Source organism: Oratosquilla oratoria, chromosome 27 (genome assembly GCF_046742065.1).
Source record: "Oratosquilla oratoria isolate Oo_2021 chromosome 27, ASM4674206v1, whole genome shotgun sequence".
Lineage (NCBI taxonomy): Eukaryota > Metazoa > Arthropoda > Malacostraca > Stomatopoda > Squillidae > Oratosquilla > Oratosquilla oratoria.
The window spans coordinates 274,315-301,793 of record NC_134803.1 but is presented as its reverse complement, the minus strand read 5'-3'; the positions used below and the strand labels follow the sequence as shown (position 1 = coordinate 301,793).

Below are 27,479 nucleotides of genomic sequence, written 5' to 3'. Positions count from 1 at the left end.
CCACCATCACTGTACCTCCTCTTTTTAGACATTCTGCATGGCATCCATGCAACCCAGGTGCCTTACCTGCTCTCATCATCTTAACAACTGCCTTCACTTCATCTTTCCTTATTTCTCCTCCATTTTCCTCACTCTTCACTGTTATTTTCTTAGTGCATCCCTCTGCAACTACCTTTCCCTCATTATCCTCCTTCACATTTAGCAACTCCCTAAAATACTCTGTCCATCTTCCCCTTTCTGCCTTCTCTTCCATTATCAGCTCTCCATCTGCACCTTTTACCTTTTCTTCTTTATTTGATTTGCCTCCTCTTCCTCTCTTAATTTTTTCCCAAAATATCTTATTATTACTTTCAAAATGTTGTCGTACTCTTGCCCCATTTCACATCTGCACTCCTCTTTGCCTCCTTTATATTATATTTTAACTTCTCTTCTCTTTTCTTTGTACCTCTCATATGATTCCCTCATCCTATTTTGTAACCAATCTGTGAAAGCTCACTTCTTCTCTACTACAACCTTCTTTGCTTCCTCATTCCGCTTTCTATTTCCTCCCATCCTCCTTCTTCTACACACCATCTTTGCACACCTTGTGACTCCCTCCTTGAACCATCCCCATTCCTCCTCCACTCCTTCTCACTCCTCCTTCAGCTTCTTCTTGTACTCCTTCTCCTTTTCTTTCTCATCTAAGCAGTTCACTCTAAGTACCTCCCCACCTTTTGTCCTTTTCCTCTTTCTCCATCTATCCTCCACTCTCAACTTACCTTTCACCAGAAAATGATCTATTCCCCCACCCTCTCCCCTAAGATCATGTATATCCTTAACTCTTCCTACAATACTCCTAGTTATCACTATATAGTCTATTAACAGTCTATCTACTACCCTTCCATCCACTACCCTCTCCCATGTGTACTTATGCTTGACTTTCTTCCTTAACACTATTTGCTATTATCAACTCTCTTTCAAGAAACATCTCCATTATCAACACTCCACTACAATTTTTTCCTAGAACTCCACACTTCCCAACCACTCCATCTATTGGTTCATTTCCTACCCTAGCATTAAGGTCTCCCAATACCACTACATTGACATTTCTCCCTAAACCCTCTATGCACTCATTTAAATCCATCCAAAAAGCCTCCCTTTCCTCTACACTCTTCTCACTACCAGAAAGAACAGGGTTTCAATAGGGAAATTTTGGACTTATAGAATGGGTAGATACATACATACATATACCAACGGCTCTTTCCCCCTACATGGGGGGTAGCCACAAAGAAAAAGGCATTGAAACCACTTCCACCCATTCCATTTCCTATATATTCCACTCCCCTCCACCCTCCCTCTTATCTTGGCACCTCTTGGATGACGAGTCATCCCTGCATCCTGTCCATTGCCCTGGGTCAAAAGCAGTGTCGCAAGACACAGCACATCCACAGCAAGGCCGCTTCATAAATTCGGCGACCCCCCCTCTCCGTCCCCTCATGCAGAAAAAGAGAAGACAGGGAGAAATCCCTTCGGGCTGCGTCAATTTTTTTTCATACATACTTCCTCACCCCCATCTCCCACCCACTCCCCCTCATGCATCATAGCATCATCTATACACAACCCCTCTCCATTCACCCCTATCTTCTGTCCTCTCCCGTCCTTCCTCAACAGACATTCCTCTCTTTTGTAATGCCCCTTTCACCCCATCCATTCATCTCATCCTAGGACATCCCCTCATATTCACTCCTTCCACCTCTGCCTTTCACACTTCTTTTACTAATCTTTCTTCACTCATTCTTTCCATGTGTCCAAACCATCCTAATATCCTTTCATCAACCCTATCTCCCAGTTCCCTTTCCACCCCTGTTCTCCTCACCTCCTCATTTCTCACTCTATCCAGCCTAGTAACCCCTATCATGCTTCTCAGACATTTCATCTCAAACACATTCAAACTCCTCCTCTCTTCCTAAAGAAAAACAATACAGGCCATTGAAAGTAAAGCTTAGATCCCAAACAATTCCAGAGGAAGTACTATCCAGAACAACGAAATTAGCAAATAGTGAACATAAAAAAATTATATATATAAAAAAGTGAAGAAGAAAAAGAAAAAGAACTTAGAAACGAAGTGAATGAAAACAAAAATAGAACTGAAACTGAAAAGAATGTTTTTCTTTTTTTTGAGAGTGGTGGACCTAAGGCTGAGAAAATAGTAAGGAAAAAAGAAACAAAGCAGGCAGAAAAAGATGAGAAAGGAAATTAAAAATAGCTTATACCAATATACAGGGTCTAACAGATAAATCCGTACAACTTCTTATCACATGTTTTAAGATTAATATCTCGGGTTATAATAAACAGAGAGTTATGAAATTTTCAGTATATTTAGAAAAGGCAATAAGAACAATGATTTCATTCAATGTAACCACCTTCAGCTGTTATGACGCTTTCAACGCTTTTACGAATCTTGGATACAGCGTTGATGATCTCAGACTTTGATAATGAACCCACAGCCTTCTTGATGTCTGTCTTCAGGGTTGTTATACTTCTGTGTGGCTTGTCACATGCCTTGGCCTCAATTCGCGCCCAAAAATAATAATCTAAGGGGTTTAGGTCTGGCGAATTTGAGGGCCACAACTCTTTGTTCCAGAACTGCACATTTGACCATTCGAGAAGGTTGGTGGTCCTCTTCGCTGTGTGGGCTGGAGCAGAGTCTTGTTGGAAGACAAACTGGTTGCCACTAGCCTTATCTTTCATCCAGGGTATTATTTTCTCTTCTAGAACTTTGCAATAGACAACGGCATTGACTTTCTCCTTGTTGTTGAAGAAGTGAGTGAAGACGTCCCCCTCAGTTGACACCACACAGAGCACCATGACACTTGCTGGTTTCTTCGTCGTTGTCTTGTGTTGAACCTCTGAGGATGAGGAGGCTATCCAGCGATCATTCCGCTTATTGAAAGTAGCATCAACCGTGAAAATCTTCTCGTCAGAAAAAACTTGATGACTGAGCCATTCGACTTCATCCAGTTCAACAGCTTTTGGCACCTGGTCAAGCGGATTTCTTTCATTTTTCGTGTCAAAAGATGTCTTTTTCCTTGTGAGAATGAGGTTAATCCCAATTTCTTTAATGCTCTGTGAATTGTCATTGTGCTGACACCTCTCTTCTTTGCCAATGTCGATAATGGTAAGGCTGGATTTGCATTGACACTTCTCTTGAGACCAGCTAAAAAGCAAGGTGTTAGAATTCTGCCCCTTCTGGGCTTGTGGGCTTGTGGTCTTCGCCGGTCTCATCAAAACGTTTACAAACATCGTAAACAGTTTGTCTGGAGTATTTTAGCATCCTTATTATGGCGCTAGGAGTGTGACCCGCGCGACGAAGTTCGCATATGGCTGAACGTTTGGCTTGTTCCATTGCTTAATGTTTATTGCACCGGTGCTAGTATACAACTGGCTAAATTATTAGACAAATGGAAGTATCTGGAAACAATCAGAATTGCCATATGTTACTTTTTAAGAGCTTAAAACCTCTTCAAAGTTTGTACGGATTTATCTGTTAGACCCTGTAGATGGAATAACTTCAGGAATGAATGAATTAAATGATTATCTGGCCTTAGAAAAATCAGACATAATGGGAATAGTGGAAACTAAATCAAAATGTACTGTACCACCCAACACTGTGGGACAAGGTTTATACAATTGTTGGATGAAGAATAGAAAGGATAAACAGGGTGGCAGAGTATTAATTTTAACTAACAATGATTTAAATGTAACAAAATTAACTGAAGGAGAAAATAATGTAGAATCAATTATGTTACAAGGTAAAAGCAAATATATGAAGAGTAGAAAATTTGTAGTGGTTTATGTGCCCCCCAAAACAGTCCTGGACTGAAAGTGATCATTCCAAAATATTACAAGATACAAAATACGAATTATCTAATATACTGAAGGACAGAGGAAATATAGTAATTATGGGTGATTTTAATTCAAAAGATATGTTGGGAGGAAATGACAGTGAAGGGGAGAGGAACTCTGGGGCAACGTCCTGCTCGACATGACCATCGAATACACAATGACTCAGTGGATAAGGGAAAATACCAGATACAGAGGTAGTGAAAAACCATTGTCGACAAAATTGATTACAAAACTCCAATAGGAAAGAGTGACCATGTACTAATAGCATTTGAGTTGAAAGAGCAAATGGATCAAAGTAGAAATGAAAAACAGAATGAAGACTAATGTACAACAAAACTAATTTTGAGAAACTCAAAAACTTCTTTCGTAATGCGAACTGGGAAAAATTCCTAAATGAAGAAACAGGGATGGAAGAGAAATGGAATATACTAAAAGAAATTCATAATGAGGGAGTGAATAAATACGTACCACAACAAAAAAAGGAAAGAACACACATAAAAAGCTGGTACAACAAAAAACTGTAGAGGCTAAGGATAAAAGAGACAAAGCTTGAAAGAAATGGAAAAAACACAAGAAAACAAGCAAATGACTAATGTACATCAAACTAAAAAATGATTATGTAAACATACGCAGAAATGAAAAGAGAAACTACTAAAAAAAATAATAGAAAAATGCAAGGAAGAACCCAAACTATTTTACAGGTATGTAAATGGCAAAATGAAGAATAAACAAGGAATAGAAAAGCTGCGTCAGGGTAAATATGAATATACAGAAGTACTGGAAATGGCTGAAATTATGAACAACCACTTCAAATCAGTATTCACGATAGAAAACTCACCTGTGAGGAAATAGAGATATATATCCCCCTCAATGATAGAAATAATTGTAACACAGAAGGCAATCAGCGACCAAATGGAATTGCAAATTGGATACTGAAAGAATGCATGGAAGAATTAACATATAAAATATACAATACTATTAAATTCTCACTTCAAAAAGGAAAGGTGCCACATAACTGGAAGAATGCAAATATTGTACGGATTTATAAGGGAAGAAACAAGGAAGATCTATCAAATTACAGACCGGTCTCTCTGACAAGCATATTAGCAAAAATTTGTGAAAAGGTCATCAAAAACAGATGGGTTAAACATTTGGAAGAAAAAACTATACATACATATACCAATGCTTTTCACCCCCTTACAAGAGAGATAGCCAAAAAGGAAAAGGCATAAAATCATTCCCACCCATTCCATCCCTGAATACACTCCACACCCCTCCACCCTCCCTCTTATCTTAGCACCTCCCGGATGACGGGTCATCCCTGCACCTTCTCCACTGCCCTGGGTCAAAAGCAGTGTCGCCAGACACAGCACATCCACAGCAAGGCCGCTTCATTAAATCAGCGACCCCCTCTCTCCGTCCCCTCATGCAGAAAAGGAGAAGACGGGGACAAATCCCTTCGGGCTGCGTCAAATTTTGCTCACACATACTACCTCACCCCCCATACCCCCGCCCATTCCACCTCATGCATCACAACATCATCCATATACAACCATTCTCCATTCACCCCTGTCTTCTGTCCTCTCCCGTCCTTCCTCAACAGACATTCCCCTCTTCCCCAAAGCCCCCTTCACCCTATCCATCCACCTCATCCTAGGACGTCCCCTCATGTTCCCTCCCTCCACATCTGCCTTCCATACTTCTTTTACTAGTCTTTCTTCACTCATTCTTTCCATGTGTCCAAACCATCCTAATACTTTCATCAACCCTATCTCCCAACTCCCTGGATGACCGCATTGTGAACAGCTGCCCAGGATGTAACACTTCACCCCATACCATACAACACATAATGGAAGACTGCGTTATATACAATCATGCACACAAACAACACAACATACACTCTATAAAGGATTTGTGGGATAACCCAGTTTCGGCTGTGGAATTCCTTGGGGAGATGGGACTGCTCGGACAGACAGTCTTGGGAACAACGGCAACAACAACAACAACTCCCTAGAGATACATCCCTAGAGGCAACAGAAAATCACACAACCCCAACTTCACACCAGAAATCCAAGACCTCATCAGACAATGTGACACACTTAAACACGATACCCCCACACCTATCCCTCAAAACATAGCAGACCAAATACAAACACTAAACACTGTGATTGCCAATAAAATACATGAACAAAAAACACAAAATTGTCAAAACTTTATCAATACACTTGATCACAAAACAAACACCAGCAAACTGTACAAAACACTCAACAGCATCACACTATCCAACACTAACACTACACGCTCTCACGCAGCAATAATCACAACAACAGATAATCTACCCTCAAACAGACAACAAGCAAACGCACTCATACGTCATTTTGCACAGACGAGCCATCTTACATCTCACCCTGACGACCGACGCACCATTCGACGTAAGAAAGACTTCCCCACAGACTCAGACTATACACCCTTCATAGACAGTCAGACAAAACTCATAATGCATAATCTCAAGCACTCATCTGCCTGTGGCCCTGATAACATAAGCAACATCCACCTAAAACACATTGGACCACAAGGTATACACGCACTCACAAACATTGCAAACTACAGCTATTCACACAACACTATACCCGACATCTGGAAGCATGGTAAAATAATCACCATTCCAAAACCGAACAAAGACCCAACAATCCCAACATCGCACCGCCCAATCACACTTCTCTGCACCCCCTCTAAAGTCATTGAACGCCTAATACTTAAACTTGTCACACCATATATTCCCCTTGCTGACTCACAACACGGTTTTAGGCCACTACACTCCACAAACACTCTTCTGACAAACCTCACACAAAGAATTTTTGATGGCATCAATTCAGATAGGCCCCACCACAGAACACTTCTTATAACATTGGACATTAGTAAAGCTTTTGATGCTATCCCCCGCCACAACCTAACAAATAAAATATATAACACAGACATGCACAATAACACCAAAAGATGGCTGGCCAATTATCTGGCAGGCAGGAATGCTCATGTGTCATATAATGGCCAATCATCGCACATCAGAAACATTAAGAACGGAGTACCACAGGGCTCAGTTCTATCCCCCACATTATTTAATCTATACATGCATGACTTATCCACACCAGACACCTCAGAAATACAAATCTCTTCCTACGCAGACGACATAACAATCACATGCACACATCGTAACACAGACAAAGCTGCAGAAATAATCCAGCCTTACCTTGACACACTCAACACATGGTTCATCACAAACAGACTCAAAATAGCTCCAACCAAATCTACAGCAACACTTCTCACCAACTGGACAAAAGAACACAAATACATACCTCATCTCTACATCAACAACACTCTAATACCACACACAAACACACCGAAAATTCTTGGTGTAACATACGATACATCCATGTCTTTCAAACAACACCTCACAAACATAAAAAACAAATGCACACCTAGACTTAACGCACTTAAGTCAATCACAGGAACAACATTTGGACAAAACAAAGAAACTAATATAACAATATACAAACAATGCATACGCTCAGTGATGAATTATGCGAGTCCTGCATGGGCTCCTAATCTCAGTGAGACACACCACAACACCCTTCAAATCATACAAAACAAAGCCCTAAAAACAATTACAGGCTGCACAAATACATCACCTACAGACCATTTACACCATGAAACAAAAGTCCTCAAAGTCAAGGACCACCTCGACATGAGAGGCACACAAACACTTGCTGCAGCCACCACAAACACATCACACCCGCTACACTACATAGCAGAACACCCACACACACCAAGAAACATTAAAACTACACCCAAAGACCTTTATTACGCACAGATACTCTCTTCTCTTCCTCCACAACCACCAAATACCAGCCTCATCACCCTGATCCACCATTCCATCTGTTTTGTGGACACAAGTGCCACAACCAAAATTCTCCTCCCTACCACAGATAACACAACAGAAACCCAATCCATTCGTATCCGCACAGGCAACAATTCAACACTAACAATAGTTAACATGTACATTCCCCCCCAATCATCCCCCACAGTTCCAAACACCTTCAGACCTCAACTCAGCCAACTAACCTCAATCCCCAACCTGATCATGGGTGGTGACTTCAACGCCAAGTCGTCTGCCTGGTTTGTCGACAACCCTGACACAGACAGAGGGCTTGATATACAGACTCAATTCGACTCATTGACTATCATGAACAACACGCATAATCATACACATATCCCATACCAAGCCCTCTACACTCCCTCCTCTCCTGATATCACCTTTTGCTCCCCCTGCCTAACCCCAACAACATCATGGAGAGTGGTCGGAGCCCTTGGTTCTGACCACCTTCCAATCATCATCACCACCAAAACAAGATGCACCCCAGCTGGCCACAGACACACTTACACCAATTACAAGAGAGCTAACTGGGAAGCCTTTAATGAAGAGACAGAACAACATTTTGAAACACTTAACAGTACACCAATCACAAACATAAACAATGCTGTGCACGCTTTTAATACAATCATACAAAACGCAGACAAGAGATACATCCCTAGAGGCAACAGAAAATCACACAACCCCAACTTCACACCAGAAATCCAAGGCCTCATCAGACAACGTGACACACTTAAACACGATACCCCCACACCTATCCCTCAAAACATAGCAGACCAAATACAAACACTAAACACTGTGATTGCCAATAAAATACATGAACAAAAAACACAAAATTGGCAAAACTTTATCAATACACTTGATCACAAAACAAACACCAGCAAATTGTACAAAACACTCAACAGCATCACACTATCCAACACTAACACTACACGCTCTCACGCAGCAATAATCACAACAACAGATAATCTACCCTCAAACAGACAACAAGCAAACGCACTCATACGTCATTTTGCACAGACGAGCCATCTTACATCTCACCCTGACGACCGACGCACCATTCGACGTAAGAAAGACTTTCCCACAGACTCGGACTATACACCCTTCATAGACAGTCGAACAAAACTCATAATGCATAGTCTCAAGCACTCATCTGCCTGTGGCCCTGATAACATAAGCAACATCCACCTAAAACACATTGGACCACAAGGTATACACGCACTCACAAACATTGCAAACTACAGCTATTCACACAACACAATACCCGACATCTGGAAGCATGGTAAAATAATCACCATTCCAAAACCGAACAAAGACCCAACAATCCCAACATCGCACCGCCCAATCACACTTCTCTGCACCCCCTCTAAAGTCATTGAACGCCTAATACTTAAACTTGTCACACCATATATTCCCCTTGCTGACTCACAACACGGTTTTAGGCCACTACACTCCACAAACACTCTTCTGACAAACCTCACACAAAGAATTTTTGATGGCATCAATTCAGATAGGCCCCACCACAGAACACTTCTTATAACATTGGACATTAGTAAAGCTTTTGATGCTATCCCCCGCCACAACCTAACAAATAAAATATATAACACAGACATGCACAATAACACCAAAAGATGGCTGGCCAATTATCTGGCAGGCAGGAATGCTCATGTGTCATATAATGGCCAATCATCGCACATCAGAAACATTAAGAACGGAGTACCACAGGGCTCAGTTCTATCCCCCACATTATTTAATCTATACATGCATGACTTACCCACGCCAGACACCTCAGAAATACAAATCTCTTCCTACGCAGACGACATAACAATCACATGCACACATCGTAACACAGACAAAGCTGCAGAAATAATCCAGCCTTACCTTGACACACTCAACACATGGTTCATCACAAACAGACTCAAAATAGCTCCAACCAAATCTACAGCAACACTTCTCACCACCTGGACAAAAGAACACAAATACATACCTCATCTCTACATCAACAACACTCTAATACCACACACAAACACACCGAAAATTCTTGGTGTAACATACGATACATCCATGTCTTTCAAACAACACCTCACAAACATAAAAAACAAATGCACACCTAGACTTAACGCACTTAAGTCAATCACTGGAACAACATTTGGACAAAACAAAGAAACTAATATAACAATATACAAACAATGCATACGCTCAGTGATGAATTATGCGAGTCCTGCATGGGCCCCTAATCTCAGTGAGACACACCACAACACCCTTCAAATCATACAAAACAAAGCCCTAAAAACAATTACAGGCTGCACAAATACATCACCTACAGACCATTTACACCATGAAACAAAAGTCCTCAAAGTCAAGGACCACCTCGACATGAGAGGCACACAAACACTTGCTGCAGCCACCACAAACACATCACACCCGCTACACTACATAGCAGAACACCCACACACACCAAGAAACATTAAAACTACACCCAAAGACCTTTATTACACACAGATACTCTCTTCTCTTCCTCCACAACCACCAAATACCAGCCTCCGGAAACATATTCATAATCATATCACTCACCGCTCCATTAACACACTGAAAGACAACACACTGCTGCATGCCAGACCCCCTGATATCCACCCTTCTGAATCCTCTCTCCCACGTAAGGACAGAGTCCACTTGGCCAGACTGCGATGCGGTCACCACCCAGCACTTCTAAGCTACCAGAAGAGGCTGGACGACCGTGTTGTGAACAGCTGCCCAGGATGTAACACTTCACCCCATACCATACAACACATAATGGAAGACTGCATTATACACAATCATGCACGCAAACAACACAACATACACTCTATAAAGGATTTGTGGGAAAACCCAGTTTCGGCTGTGGCCTTCCTTGGGGAGACGGGACTGCTCGGACAGACAGTCTAGGGAACGACAACAACAACAACAACAACAATACCAGCCTCCGGAAACATATTCATAATCATATCACTCACCGCTCCATTAACACACTGAAAGACAACACACTGCTGCATGCCAGACCCCCTGCTATCCATCCTTCTGAATCCTCTCTCCCACGAAAGGACAGAGTCCACTTGGCCAGACTGCGATGCGGTCACCACCCAGCACTTCTAAGCTACCAGAAGAGGCTGGACGACCGTGTTGTGAACAGCTGCCCAGGATGTAACACTTCACCCCATACCATACAACACATAATGGAAGACTGCATTATACACAATCATGCACGCAAACAACACAACATACACTCTATAAAGGATTTGTGGGAAAACCCAGTTTCGGCTGTGGCCTTCCTTGGGGAGACGGGACTGCTCGGACAGTCTAGGGAACGACAACAACAACAACTCCCTTTCCATCCCTGTTCTCCTCCTCACCTCCTCATTTCTCACTCTATCTAGCCTAGTAACCCCCATCATACTTCTCAGACACCTCATCTCAAACACATTCAAACTCCTTCTCTCTTCCTCTCTTATGTTCCATGTTTCTGCCCCATACAGTGCTGTTGGCACAATCACTCCTTCATACAGTCTCCTCTTAGCATCCATTCCCAAATGTCTATTCCTCATTACACTCTTCAATCCACCAAGGCATTTACTCGCTTCTCTCAATCTACATTCTACCTCCACTTTCACTTCACTTTTTCCTGCCACATAAATACCCAAGTATCTAAAAGTATCCACTTCCTCCAGTCGCTCTCCCTTAATGCTCACTTCCAGTCTACTGCCACTTTCACCCCTTGTACATCTCATCACCTTACTTTTACCCACATTTATTTTTAGCTTTCTATCACATACTCTCCCAAACTCTGCTACCAACTTCCTCAGTCCCACCTCCGATCCTGTCACAGGCGCAGTGTCATCAGCAAACAACAGCTGGCTCACCTCCCACTTTTCTCCATTTTCTTTAACCATCTCCAATCCCTGACCCACTACCCTTGCATTTACCTCTTGCACCACCCCATCCATGTATAAGTTGAACAGCCAGGGCGACATAACGCATCCTTGACGAAGTCCCACCTTTACCTTGAACCACTCACTCTCTCCATTTCTAATCTTGACACAAGCTCTACTACTCTCATAAAAACTCTTGACAGCTCCTAGAAGCTTTCCTCCTATCCCGTATATCTGCATAACCTCCCACAGTGTCTTCCTGTCTACCCTATCATAAGCCTTTTCCAGATCCATAAAAGCCCAAAAAACATCCTTACCTTTTCCTATAGCTTTCTCACATATCTGTCTTACCACAAAAATCTGATCTACACAACCTCTACCTGTCCTAAATCCACACTATTTCTCACCAATTATTCCCTGTTCCTCTCCTAATCCTCTCAATCAAGACTCTCCCATAAGCCTTCCCAACTCCACTTAACAAGCTGATCCCTGTGAAAATACTACATTCACACTTGTCTCCTTTTCTCTTGTAAAGTGGAACTATACAGGCACTCCTCCAGTCCTCTGGCACTCTACCCTCTCTCCAGCAAATATTAAATAACCTCACCAGCCAGTCCACCATCACTGTACCTCCTTTTTTTTTAGACATTCTGCATGGCATCCATCCAGACCAGGTGCCTTACCTGCTTTCATCATCTTAACCTCTTCACTCCGGGGCACATCGCACATCTGGCAGCATTAGCTGCCCGACGTGCGATGTTACGTCATAATAATCGCATTATAGAAAATAAAGTCAGTGCTCAATCGTTCATTCTCTTTCACTCGTGTATTTTGAAAACCATAGAAAATTGACGAAGCCAGTTTAGAGAGAATGGAGATTACGTAGGTACTACAATAAATATGATCAAGATGCCGATGTCGGCATCATTGAGTACCCACTTGCTCCTCATGCCGCCTACGTAGGCATCACTATATGGAAGTGGTTAACAACTGCCTTCACTTCATCCTTCCTTATTTCTCCTCCATTTTCCTCACCCATCATGGTAATTTTCTTAGCACTTCCCACTGCAACTATCTTTCCCTCCCTATCCTCCTTTCCATTTAGCAACTCACTAAAATACTCTGCCCATCTTCCCCTTACTGCCTTCTCTTCCATTATCATCTCTCCATCTGCACCTTTTACCTTTTCTTCTCTACTTGATTTACCTCCTCTTCCTCTCTTAATTTCTTTCTAAAACATCTTTTTATTACTTTCAACATTTTCTGTCATACTCTTACCCCACTTCACATCTGCTCTCTTTGCCTCCTTTACCTTTTGCTTTACTTCTCTTTTCTTTACTTTGTACCTCTCATATGACTCCCTCGTCCTATTTTGTAACCAATCTGTGAAAGCTCGCTTCTTCTTTTCTACAACCTTCTTTGTTTCCTCATCCCACCATTCACTACCCTTCCTTCTATTTCCTTCTGTCCTTCTTGTTCCACACACCATCTTTGCACACTTTGTGACTCCCTCCTTGAACCATCCCCATTCCTCCTCAACACCTAGCTCTACTCTATCCTTCACTCCCTCCCACTCCTCCTTCAACTTCTTCTTGTACTCCTTCTCCTTTTCATTTAAAGAGTTCACTCTAAGCACCTCCCTACCTTTTGTCCCTTTCCTCTTTCTCCATCTATCCTCCACTCTCAACTTACCTTCCACCAAAAAATGATCTGATATTCCCCCACCCTCTCCCCTTAGCACATGTACATCCTTAACTCTTCCTATCATAGTCCTATTTACCACTACATAATCCATCAACGCTCTATCTACCACCCTTCCATCCACCACCCTCTCCCATGTGTACTTATGCTTGACTTTCTTCCGAAACACTGTATTTGCTATCATCAACTCTCTTTCTAGACACATTTCCACCATCAACTCTCCACTATGATTCTTTCCTGGAACTCCACATTCCCCAACCACTCCATCAATTGGACAATCTCCTACCCTAGCATTAAGGTCTCCCAGTACTATTACATTGACATTTCTCCCTAAATCCTCTATGCACTCATTTAAATCTATCCAAAAGGCCTCCCTTTCTTCTACACTCTTCTCACTGCCAGGCCCATATGCACTTACAAAGACCCACATCTCCTTTCCCAGTTTCACCTTCATGCACATTATCCTTGAGGAAACCTCCTTCCACTCCACTACACATTTACCTATCTCTTCACTTACTAGAATAGCCACCCCTTCCCTCCTATACTGAATCTAAATCAATATGGATTTAGACAAGGAAGATCATGTACAACAAACTTGATCTATTTCTATTTGAGATTAATAGACATAATACAAGAGAGAGATGGTTGGGCAGCCTTTGCCTTCCTGGACCTACAAAAGGCATTTGATAAGGTACCACACAATAAACTAATAAGGAAAATAGAGTCAATAGGTGGCATCAGAGGAAAATTATTGGAATGGATGAAAGACTTCCTGACTGGGGGGAAAATGAGAGTAGTAATTACAGATACATACATACATATACCAAGGCTTTTTCCCCCTTACAAGTGGGGTAGCCAAAAAGAAAAAGGCATAAAATCATTCCCACCCATTCCATCCCTGAATACACTCCACACCCCTCCACCCTCCCTCTATCTTAGCACCTCCTGAATGACGGGTCATCCCTGCACCTTGTCCACTGCCCTGGGTCAGAAGCAGCGTCGCAAGACACAGCACATCCACAGCAAGGCCGCTTCATTAAATCGGCGACCCCCCCTCTCCGTCCCCCCATTGCATAAAATGAGAGGACGGGGAGAAATCCCTTCGTGCTGCATCAAATTTTGCTCACACATACTACCTCACCCCCCATCCACCTGCCCATTCCACCTCATGCAATCACAACATCATCCATATACAACCATTCTCCATTCACCCGTCTTCTGTCCTCTCCCGTCCTTCCTCAACAGACATTCCCCAAAGCCCCCTTCACCCCATCCATCCACCTCATCCTAGGACGTCCCCTCATGTTCACTCCCTCCACATCTGCCTTCCACACCTCTTTTACTAGTCTTTCTTCACTCATTCTTTCCATGTGTCCAAACCATCCTAATATTCTTTCATCAACCCTATCTCCCAGCTCCTTTTCTACCCCTGTTCTCCTCCTCACCTCCTCATTTCTCACTCTATCTAGCCTAGTAACCCCCATCATACTTCTCAGACACCTCATCTCAAACACATTCAAACTCCTTCTCTCTTCTCTTATGTTCCATGTTTCTGCCTCATACAGTGCTGTTGGCACAATCACTCCTTCATACAGTCTCCTCTTAGCATCCATTCCCAAATGTCTATTCCTCATTACACTCTTCAATCCACCAAGGCATTTACTCGCTTCTCTCAATCTACATTCTACCTCCACTTTCACTCCACCTTTCCCTGCCACATTTGCACCCAAGTATCTAAAAGTATCCACTTCCTCCAGTCGCTCTCCCTTAATGCTCACTTCCAGTCTACTGCCACTTTCACCCCTTGTGCATCTCATCACCTTACTTTTACCCACATTTATCTTTAGCTTTCTTCTATCACATACTCTCCCAAACTCTGCCACCAGCTTCCTCAATCCCTCCTCCGATCCTGCCACAAGCGCAGTGTCGTCCACAAACAACAGCTGGCTCACCTCCCACTTTTCTCCATTTTCTTTAACCATCTCCAATCCCTTGCCCACTACCCTTGCATTTACCTCTTGCACCACCCCATCCATGTATAAGTTGAACAGCCAGGGCGACATAACGCATCCTTGATGAAGTCCCACCTTTACCTCGAACCACTCACTCTCTCCATTTCTAATCCTGACACAAGCTCTACTACTCTCATAAAAACTCTTGACAGCTCCTAGAAGCTTTCCTCCTATCCCGTATATCTGCATAACCTCCCACAGTGCCTTCCTGTCTACCCTATCATAAGCCTTTTCCAGATCCATAAAAGCCCAAAAAACATCCTTCCCCTTTCCTATAGCTTTCTCACATATGTCTTACCACAAAAATCTGATCTACACAACCTCTACCTGTCCTAAATCCACACTGTTCCTCACCAATTACTCCTTCTGTTCCTCTCCTAATCCTCTCAATCAAGATCCTCTCATAAGCCTTCCGAACTACACTCAACAAGCTAATCCCTCTGAAACTACTACATTCACACTTGTCCCCTTTTCCCTTGTAAAGAGGAACTATACAGGCACTCCTCCAGTCCTCCGGCAATCTACCCTCTCTCCGACAAACATTAAATAACCTCACCAACCAGTCCACCATCACTGTACCTCCCCTTTTCAGACATTCCGCATGGCATCCATCCAGACCAGGTGCCTTACCTGCTTTCATCATCTTAACAACTGCCTTCACCTCATCCTTCCTTATTTCTCCTCATTCATCACTCTCATTTTCTTCGCATTTCCCACTGCAGCAATCTTTCCTTCCCTATCCTCCTTCACATTTAGCAACTCCCTAAAATATTGTGCCCATCTTCCCCTTACTGCCTTCTCTTCCATTATCATCTCTCCATCTGCACCTTTTACCTTTTCTTCTCTACTTGATTCGCCTCCTCTTCCTCCTCTTCTTCAGATAAATTCTCAAATTGGGAAGAAATGATAAGTGGTGTCCCGCAGGTATCAGTACGTGCCCTGATCATGTTTGCCATATACATAAATGACATGGATGAAGGAGCAGAGTATTATATGAATTTCTTTGCAGACAACGCAAAAATACTAAAGATAGTAGGAACTGAGGAGGATTGCAACTCATTACAACAAGACTTAGACAAGATCTGGAAATAGACTCAAAAGTGGGAAGTGAAATTCAATATCAAGAAATGTAGTATAATGGAGTTTAAAAAAAGTAAAAACAGAATATCGAAAGATTACAAAATTGGTGAAGAAGAGGTGAAAAAAGTAAACTCGGAAAAAGACCTTGGAGTGATGATCAGCAAAGACATGACACTGGACAATCATATTAATAAAATAGTTGGAGAAACCTACAATTTATTGAGGTCAATAAAAGTGGCATTTGTCTATTTGGATAAGGAAATGGTAAAAAAAAATTATTTACACTAATAAGACCAAAACTCGAAACACTATGGACACCCAGTACCAAAAAGAATATAAAAAACATTAGAAAGAATACAAAGAGCAACAACAAAACTGGCACCAATTCTTTCCAAAATGACATATGAACAAGGACTGTCCAAATTAGAATTACCAACTCTGGAACAATGAAGGGAAAGAGGAGACCTACTATCTATAAAATTATGAAAGGAATGGAAATCTTAGATAAGAATGATTTATTGAAATGGGACTATGGAAAAACAAGAAGACATGAAAAGACACTAAAAAAAGATAATTACAGAGGAGATCTGGAAAAAAAAAAAGTTTCCCACAATTAGACAAAGAAACAGTGTGTGCAAACACTATTCAAGATTTTAAGAAAAAACTTTGTGCTGAAAGATACAAAGACGGGTCACCACTAGCATAGCTCCCTTCCCGTATAATACAACTAGGTAAATATATCTTCCCAGTTTAACCCTCATCCACATTAACCTTGAAGAAACCTCTTTCCACTCCACTACATGCTTACCTATCTCTTCACTTTCTAGTATAGTCACCCCTTCTCTCCCTCATCCTCTCTTCACTCCAGAGAACTTCCCAACTACACTTCCAAACTCACACTTTCCCCTCCCTCTCAACTTAGTTTCATTCAATGCCAATACATCTATCTTTCTTCTCACAAACATACTGCCTATCTCTTCCCTTTTACTCTCATCTGTACCACATCCACAAACATTAAAAGACCCAAACCTTAGGGTACTGGGTGGGAAACTCCTAGACTGTCACACCATTACTACTTTTAGGAAGGTCCCCTTTGGGGCTACAGGGAGAAGGACGCCTAGTCCTAATCCCTGTCCCATTTTTGTCACCTCTTACAACTCAAGTGGGAAGACTTGGTGGCAGTATTCTTTCCCCCCACCACAGGGGACATACATTCATACAAAGGAAATGAAAAAGTTAGCTCAGAAAGGGACCAAGGAGTAATTATAAGCAAAGACATGTCATCAGGCAAGCATACCAACAAAATAGTAGGAGACACCTTCAATTTACTAAGATCAATGAAAGTGGCCTTTGACTACTTGGATGAGGGAATGGTAAAGAAAATATTAGTTACACTCATAAGATCAAGATTGGAGTACGCTGTGACATTATGGACACCCAGGACAAAAAAGAATATAAAGAAATTAGAAAGAATACAAAGCAATGACAAAGATGGCACCAACACTCTCTAAATTTACATATGAACAAAGATTGTCCAAATTGAAACACCAACTCTGGAACAAAGAAGAGAAAGAGGAGATCTACTGACCATTTACAGAATTATGAAAGGGATGGAAGTCCTCGACAGAGAATATTAATTAAAGTGGGATAAAAGAAAAAGTAGAGTACATGAAAAGAAACTCAATAAGGATAATTATAGAAGAGATCTGAAAAGGAAAAAGAATAGTTTCCCACACAGAGTAGTAGATATCCGGAACAAATTGTATGAGGCAACAGTGTGTGCAAAAACTATACAAGAATTTAAGAACAAACTAGAAGCTGAAAGATACAAAGTCAGGTCACTACAAGCATAGCTCTCTTCCTGTATGATACAACTAGGTAAATACATATATATATATATATATATACCAAGGGCTTTTTTCCCCTTACAAGGGAGTTAGCCAAGGCCAGAGTTTCTGGCTTTTACTGGTAAGACTACTCCAAAGAGTTTTAGATATTTGTATGGTTGCAAAATAGAGCAAGGACACCATATAAGAGGTACTTGAGAGATGCAAATTGTAAGGTAAGGAAGGCAAAGAATAGAGAGGGTAGGTGTAAAATAGTACAGGTCTCCTACCACAACCCTAGTAACTGGGTCATCAAATGTGCATGCTTGTACCACTGAGCTGGGAGGCCTTGAAAAGGATGTTGGAGGGGAGTGAAATGAGTGGGAATAAGTGCATGCCTCTGACATAGCTACTTCCCTTATTCTTACCAGCAACCTGGTAGGATTATCTCCTGTCGGCCTGTGGTCTTCATGTCTTAATCTCTACCTCCCATATAAAGGGGAAAAAAGCCCTTGGTATATGGATAGATAGATATAAGAAATAAAAAGATGTTTTGGAAGAGAGTAAAGAGAATAATGGGATGATGGGGGGGGGGGTGAATCATCTAGAGAGGAAAAGGTAAACAGTGCAGATGGACAGATGTTAATGGAAATAAAGGTGAAGGTGAGGAGCCAGCACCAGGAGGTTTGTAACTGTGGCTGAAGATGTCACCTTTGCCTGTAGGGGCAGGTAACAGTCACTGATGAATCAGAGTGAAGTGCAGGATTTGAACTTACAACTAAGCAAATGCAAGACCAACATATTGCCAATTATGCCACCAGGATGGTAAAGGAAAAATGGATTGTTTATTTCAAGGTATTACAGAATAGAACACCAAAAATGCATACTATATCATGCCACAATACTACTCTAACAAGTCCCATGATTGTAGAACACATAGTACAAGCATACATACATACATACATATACCAAAGGCTTTTCCCCCTTACAAGGGAGGTAGCCAAAAAGGAAAAGGCATAAAAACCATTCCCACCCATTCCATCCCGATTACATTCCCCTCCCCTCCACCCTCTCTCTTATATTGGCACCTCTTGGATGACTGGTCATCCCTACATTTTGTCCACTGCCCTGGGTCAGAGGCAGTGTCGCAAGACACAGCACATCCACAGCAAGGCCGCTTCATTAAATCGGCGACCCCCCTCTCCGTCCCCTCATGCAGAAAAGGAGATGGGGAGAAATCCCTTCGGGCTGCGTCAAATTTTGCTCACACATACTGCCTCACCCCCCATCCCACCTTATGCATTACAGCATCATCCATATACAACCATTCTCCATTCACCCCTGTCTTCTGTCCTCTCCTGTCCTTCCTCAACAGACATTCCCCTCTTCCCCAAAGCCCCTTTCACTCCATCTATCCATCTCATCCTAGGCTACCTCCTCATGTTCACTCCCTCCACATCTGCCTTCTATACCTCATTTACTAGTTTTTCTTCACTCATTCTTTCCATGTGTCCAAACCATCCTAATACTCTTTCATCCACCCTATCTCCCAACTCCCTTACCACCCCTGTTCTCCTCCTCACCTCCTCATTTCTCACTCTATCTAGCCTAGTAACCCCTATCATACTTCTCAGACACCTCATCACAAACACATTCAAACTCCTTCTCTCTTATGTTCCATGTTTCTGCCCCATACAGTGCTGTTGGCACAATCACTCCTTCATACAGTCTCCTCTTAGCATCCATTCCCAAATGTCTATTCCTCATAACACTTTTCAATTCACCAAGGCATTTACTTGCTTCTCTCAATCTACATTCTACCTCCATCTCCACTCTACCCTTTCCTGCCACATTTGCACCCAAGTATCTAAAACTATCCACTTCCTCCAGTCACTCTCCCTTAATACTCACTTCCAGTCTGCTGCCACTTTCACCCCTTGTACATCTCTTCACCTTACTTTTACCCACATATATCTTCAACTTCTTTCACACACTCCCAAACTCTGTCACCAACTTCCTCAGTCCTTCCTCCGATCCTGCCACAAGCGCAGTGTCGTCCACAAACGACAGCTGGCTCACCTCCCACTTTTCTCCATTTTCTTTAACCATCTCCAATCCCTGACCCACTACCCTTGCATTTACCTCTCGCACTACCCCATCCATGTACAAGTTGAACAGCCAGGGCGACATAACACATCCCTGACGTAGTCCCACCTTTACCTCGAACCACTCACTCTCTCCATTTCTAATCATGACACATGCTCTACTACTCTCATAAAAACTCTTGACAGCTCCAAGAAGCTTTCCTTCTATCCCGTATATCTGCAATACCTCCCACAGTGCCTTCCTGTCTACCCTGTCATAAGCCTTTTCCAGATCCATAAAAGCCAAAAAAACATCCTTACGTTTTCCTATTGCTTTCTCACATATCTGTCTTACCACAAAAATTTGATCTACGCAACCTCTGTCCTAAATCCACACTGCTCCTCGTCAATCACTCCCTCTGTTCCTCTCCTAATTCTCTCAATCAAGATTCTCCCATAAACCTTCCCAGCCACACTTAACAAGTTAATCCATCTGAAAGTACTACACTCACACTTGTCCCCTTTTCCCTTGTAAAGTGGAACTATACAGGCACTCCTCCAGTCCTCTGGCACTACCCTCTCTCCAGCAAACATTAAATAACTTCAACAGCCAGTCCATCATCATGGTACCTCCTTTTTTTTTAGACATTCTGCATGGCATCCATCCAGACCAAGTGCCTTACCTGCTCTCATCATCTTAACAACTGCCTTCACTTCATCCTTCCTTATTTCTCCTCCATTTTCCTCACTCATCACTCTCATTTTCTTAGCGCTTCTCACTGTAACTATCTTTCCTTCCCTATCCTCCTTCACATTTAGCAACTCCCTAAAATATTCTGCCCATCTTCCCCTTACTGCCTTCTCTTCCATTATCATCTCTCCATCTACACCTTTTACCTTTTCTTCTCTAATTGATTCGCCTCCTCTTCCTCTTAATTTCTTTCTAAAACATCTTTTTATTACTTTCATCAACATTTTCTGTCATACTCTACCCCATTTCACATCTGCTCTCCTCTTAGCCTCCTTTACCTTGTGCTTTACTTCTCTTTTCTTTTCTTTGTACCTCTCATATGACTTCCTTGTCCTATTTTGTAGCCAATCTGTGAAAGCTCGCTTCTTATCTTCTACAACCTTCTTTGTTTCCTCATCCCACCATTCACTACCCTTCCTTCTATTTCCTCCTGTCCTTCTTGTTCCACACACCATCTTTGCACTTTGTGACTCGCTCCTTGAACCATCCCCATTCCTCCTCCACTCCTAGCCCTACTCTATCCTTCACTCCCTCCCACTCCTCCCTCAGCTTCTTCTTGTACTCCTTTTCCTTTTCATTTAAAGAGTTCACTCTAGGCAACTCCCTATGGTCCTTTTCCTCTTTCTCCATCTATCCTCCACTCTCAACTTACCTTTCATCAAAAAATGATCTGATATTCCCCCACCATCTCCCCTTATCACATGTATATCCTTAATTCTTCCTATTATACTCCTATCTACCACTACATAGTCCATTAACACTATCTACCACCCTTCTATCCACCACCCTCTCCTATGTGTGCTTATGCTTGACTTTCTTCCGAAATACTGTATTTGCTATCATCAACTCTCTAGACACATCTCCATCATCAACTCTCCACTATGATTCTTTCCTGAAACTCCACATTTCCCAACCACTCCGTCAATTGGTTCATTTCCTACCCTAGCATTAAGGTCTCCCAATACTACTACACTGACGTTCCTCCCTAATCCCTCTAAGTAGTCATTTAAATCTATCCAAAAAACCTCCCTTTCTTCTACTTTGTTCTCACTACCAGACCCATATGCACTTACAAAAACCCACATCTCCTTTCCCAGTTTCACCTTCATCCATATTATCATTGAGGAAACCTCCTTTCACTACACTACACGTTTACCTATCTCTTCACTTACTAGTATAGCCACCCCTTCTCTCCCTCTCCCTCTCTTCACTCCTGAATACCTCCCAATTACACTCCCAAACTCACACTCGCCCTTCCCTCTCAACTTAGTTTCACTCAAGGCCAACACATCCATCTTTCTTCTCACAAACATACTACCTATCTCTTCCCTTTTACTCTCATCTGTACCACATTAAAAAAACCAAACTGGTACTGGTTGGAAAACTCCTAGACCCTCTTATGCCTTTACTTATTTTTTACGAATATCCCCTGTGGGGCTACAGGGAGAAAGGTGCCTGGTCCCAATGCCTGTCCCGTTTTTCTCGCCTCTTATGATCCAAGTGGAAATACTTGGTGGCAGTATTCTTTTCCCCCCCACCACAGGCTAGGCGAAACAAGGAAATAAAATTCAGAGAAATGGTACAGGACAGCAACAAGGGGTTGGGGGACAGCATAAAGGAGGGGCAGGAGTATAATAAAAGTTTCATAATTTCTCTGTGAGCAGAGTCCTCCTCTATCACAGACAAAATGATGTGAGGCTCTGGTCCATAGGGGCACCCCATATAGACCCTAAAGTATCAACTGCATGCATGCTACTTGCCATAACAATGTGTAGCCAATACCCCAGATGAGTATTGGCACAAGACACAAAAAGGATTTTCTCAATTCATGAGGCCTTCAATAAACCTGCAATTACACAAGATTTCATCATCATCTCTTAATCCATGAAAGCCATCCTTTTGAAAAGGGACATGGCTAGACTGATGATATCACTGCCCCAGATTCATGAAAATTATGAACCTGACTGGCCATTGGTTTCCCAGCATCAACACACCTGACTGGCCAATTCCTTCATGTAACCATTTTGTTTAAGTAGGCTTGGGTGTTCTTTGCTGCTATTTTGTATTTACTGTCCTGAGTTAACATCATTAAGTCATCTACATACAACAGAACAGTTCTGGTTCTTAACCCCTTCCATACGGTGCCGCATACGTAGGCGGCATGAGGAGCAAGTGGATACGTGAGGCTGCCATATCAGCGTCTTGATTATATTTATTGTAGTTGCCCCTCCGTAATGACATACTCTCTAAACTGTCTTCATCACATTTTCTATGGTTATCAAAATTCACGGGTGAAAGAGAGAATGATCGATATAAGCGGTGACTATATTTTATGATGCGAGTATTATTACGACACATCGTACGTCCGGCAGCTAAAGCTGCCCGCGAGATTTTGGCCTGTACTGAAGAGGTTAAATTGGGAGAACACTCTCAAAGAGGTTGAACAACTGTATAGTCTTTTTTGTACCTGAGAACTAACAAGGGTCTCTATGTTGTATTAATGTGGAAATATTTCTATGTCACTGTCTGGTACGAAGAAGAGGAAGAAAGCACTTACCAGTTGTCAGCTCTTCTTACATGAAAAACCTGGAGGACAGCTAGTTGAAGCTGAAAATTATATTTTAGGCCATTTCAGACACTGAGTTTCAGCCTTTTGGGGATGCATATCCAGACAGAAATGGGAGTGCTGATAGGATCTGAAGATAAGTGATGGGGAAATGTTCCTTTCTGACATCAATCTTTCATAACTACTTTGTGCAGGCCCCTATCAAAGGTCCCTCCTTATGCCTGATAATATCAGGTTTCCTCCTCCCTTAATTTCAAATTAACAAATACCTAGTTATGCATTTACCTGATGCTCTTTGAGAGAAAGAGGTGAAGGTCTAGAAGATAGGGATATTCATCTGGAGCTATAAGTGAATATGCTACACCACACCGCCCAGCACGTGCAACACGACCTTGATGAGAGGAAAATTTATTGTGGGTCAATGAAGAGTATGTGATTCACATGATGTAAACATGGACTAGAAAGGTTATACATATATACATATACCAAAGGCTTTTTTCCCCTTACAAGGGAGGTAGCCAAAAACAAAGGCATAAAATCCACTCCACCCATCCATCCCCACATACTCCACCCTCATTCACCCCCTCTCTCCCTCATTTCTTGGCACTTCCTGGATGACAGGTCATCCCTGCATCTCACCCACTACCCTGGGTCAAAAGCTGTGCAGCAACACACACCATATCCACAACAAGGCTGCTTCATTTAATTGGCAACTCCCCCTCTCCATCTCCTATTGCAGAAAAAGAGATAGGGAGAAATCCCTTTGGGCTGCATCAATTTATCATTCACACATACTCCCTCACCCCCCCATCTCTCACCCACTCCTTTCCATTCATCTCAGCACCATCCATACACAACCATTATCTTCTGTCTTCTCCAATCCTTCCTCAACAGACATTCTCCTCTTTCCCAATGCCCCTTTTACCCCATCCATCTCATCCTTCGTTGTACCATCACATTCACTCCTTCCACACCTCTTTTACTAGTCTTTCTTCGCTCAAACTTTCCATGTGTCCAAACCATCCCAATATTCTTTCATCAACCCTATCTCCTAACTTCCTTTCCACACCGTTCTCCTCCTCACCTCCTCATTTCTCACTCTATCTAGCCTAGTAACCCCTACCATACTTCTCAGTCACCTCATCTCAAACACAAACTCCTCCTCTTTTCCTCTCATATGTTCTATGTTTCTGCTCCGTACAGTGCTGTTGCCACAATCACTCCTTCATACAATCTCCTCATAGCATCTATTCCCAATTGTCTATTTTTCATTAAGCTTTTTAATCCCCCAAGGCATCTACTTGCTTCTCTCAATCTGCATTTTACCTCCACCCCCACTCCTCCCTTTCCTGCCACATTCACACCCAAGTATCTAAAATTATCCACTTCCTCCAGTCTCTCTCCCTTAATACTCACTTCCAGTTTGCTGCCACATTTTCCCATTTTACATCTCTTTACCTTACTTTTACCCACATTTATCTTCAACTTACTTCTTTTGCACACCTTCCCAAATTGTCACTAACTTCCTTAAACCCTTCTCTAATCCTGCTACAAGCACAGTGTTGTCAGCAAACAACAACTGGTTTATCTCCCAATTTTCTCAATTTTCTTTGACCATCTGCAATCCCCAGCCCTTTACCCTTGTGCTTACCTCTCACACCACCCCATCCATGTATTAATTGAACAGCTAAGGCAACATAATGCATCCCTGGCGAAGTCCCACTTTTACCTCAAACATTCACTCTCTCGATTTCTGATTTTAACAAGGGCTCTCCTACTTTCGTAAAAACTCTTTACTCTTAACAATTTTTCTCTATCCCATCTGCAATACCTCCCAGAGTGCCTTCCTGTCTAACCTGTCATAAGCATTTTCCAAATCCATAAAGGGACGAAAAACCTCCTTACCTTTTCCTAAAACTTTCTCACATAACTGCCTTCGCACAAAAATCTGATCCACACAACCCCTACCTGTCCCAAACTCACACTCTTCCTCACCAATTACTCCCTCTCTTCCTCTCCTAATCCTCTCAATCAAAACCCTCACACAAGCTTTCCCAACTACATTCAACAAACTGACCCCTCTAAAACTACTACAATCACACTTGTACCCTTTTCCTTGTAAAGTGGAACTATACAAGCACTCCTCCAGTCCTCTGGCACTCTACCCTTTTTTAAATAAACATTAAACAACCTCATAAGCCAGTCCACCATCACTGTACCTCCATTTTATAGACACTCCTCATGACACCCATCCAACCCAGGTGCCTTACCTGCTCTCATCATTTTAATAACTGATTTCACTTCATCTTTCCTTATTTCTCCTCCATTTCCCTTATTCATCACAGTCATTTTCTTTGCACTTCCCACTGCAACTACCTTTCCCTACCTATCCTCCTCCATATTTATCAACTCCCTAAAATACTCTACCCATCTTTCTCTTACTGCCATCTCTTCCATTATCATCTCTCCATCTGCACCTTTTACCTTTTCTACTTGATTTACCCCTTCTTCCTCTCTTAATTTCCTTCCAAATCATCTTTTCATTACTTTCATTTTTTTCATCATACTCTTAGCCCATTTTGCATCTGCTCTCCTCTTTGCCTTATCTTATGCTTTACTTCCCTGCTCTTTTCTTTGTACTTTTCATATGATTCTTTCATCCTATTTTGTAACCAATCTGTGAATGCTTGTTTCTTATCTTCTACAACTTTCTTTGCTTCATCATCCCACCACTCACTACCTTTTATTTCCTCCCATCTGCCTTGTTCTACACACCATCTTTGCACATCTTGTGACTCCCTCTCTGAAATATTCCCATTCCTCCTCCACCTCCACTCCTAGTTTTATTCTATCCTTCACTCCCTTCTACTCTTCTTTCAGCTTCTTGTACTCCTTTTCTTCCTCCTTTTAGCAGTTTACTCTAAGCACCTACTTACCTTCTGTCCTTTTCCTCTTTTTCCATCTAATCTCAACTCTAAACTTGCCTTACACAAAAAAATTATCTCATATTCCCTCATTCTCCCCTAAGAACATATACATCCAACACTTTTCCTACTCTTCTCCTGGTTACCACTATATAGTCCATTAAAGCCCTATCACCCTTCCATCCACCACCCTCTCCCATGTGTACTTGTGCTTGACTTTCTTCCTAAACAGTGTATTTGATATTATTAACTCTCTAGACACATATCATATCTCCACTACAATTTTTTCCTGGAACTCCACACTTCCCAACCAATCTGCCTATTGGTTCATCTCCTACCCTAGCATTGAGTTCTCCTAATACCAATACAATGATATTTCTCCCCACACTTCAAAACACGCTTGCCTATCTCTTCACTTACTAGAATAGCCACACCTTCTCTCTGTTTTCTACTCTTCACTCCTAACACCCTACACTCCCAAACTCAAACCTGCCCCTCAACTTTCAATTTAGTTTCACTCAATGCCAACACATCCATCTTTCTTCTCACAAATATACTGCCTATCTCTTCCCTTTTACTCTCATCTGTACCATATCCATGAACATGAAAAGACCCAAACCTTAGGGTTCTTGTTGAAAACTCCTCCCAAACCCTCTTATGATTCTTTTTATGTCCCTTTGGGGCTACAGAGAGTAGGATACCTAGTCCTAATCCCCATCCCTCTTTGTCACCTTTTATGACTCAAGTGAGAATACTCAGTGGAAGTATTCTTTTTTCCCTACAACAAGGTTCAGCAAAAACGGAAATGAATATTCAG

At 42.1% G+C, this 27,479-nt stretch overlaps 1 protein-coding gene across 1 annotated transcript in view; it reads right to left on the bottom strand.

The window, feature by feature from the left end:
• Positions 1 to 27,479, bottom strand: part of LOC143040108 (ATP-dependent RNA helicase DDX54) — a 145,306-nt gene that overhangs the window by 37,162 nt on the left and 80,665 nt on the right. The window contains exon 10 of the mRNA XM_076210800.1: positions 24,024 to 24,129. Within this exon, the coding sequence (XP_076066915.1) occupies positions 24,024 to 24,129 (106 nt within the window). The remainder of the gene's footprint in view (positions 1 to 24,023; positions 24,130 to 27,479) is intronic.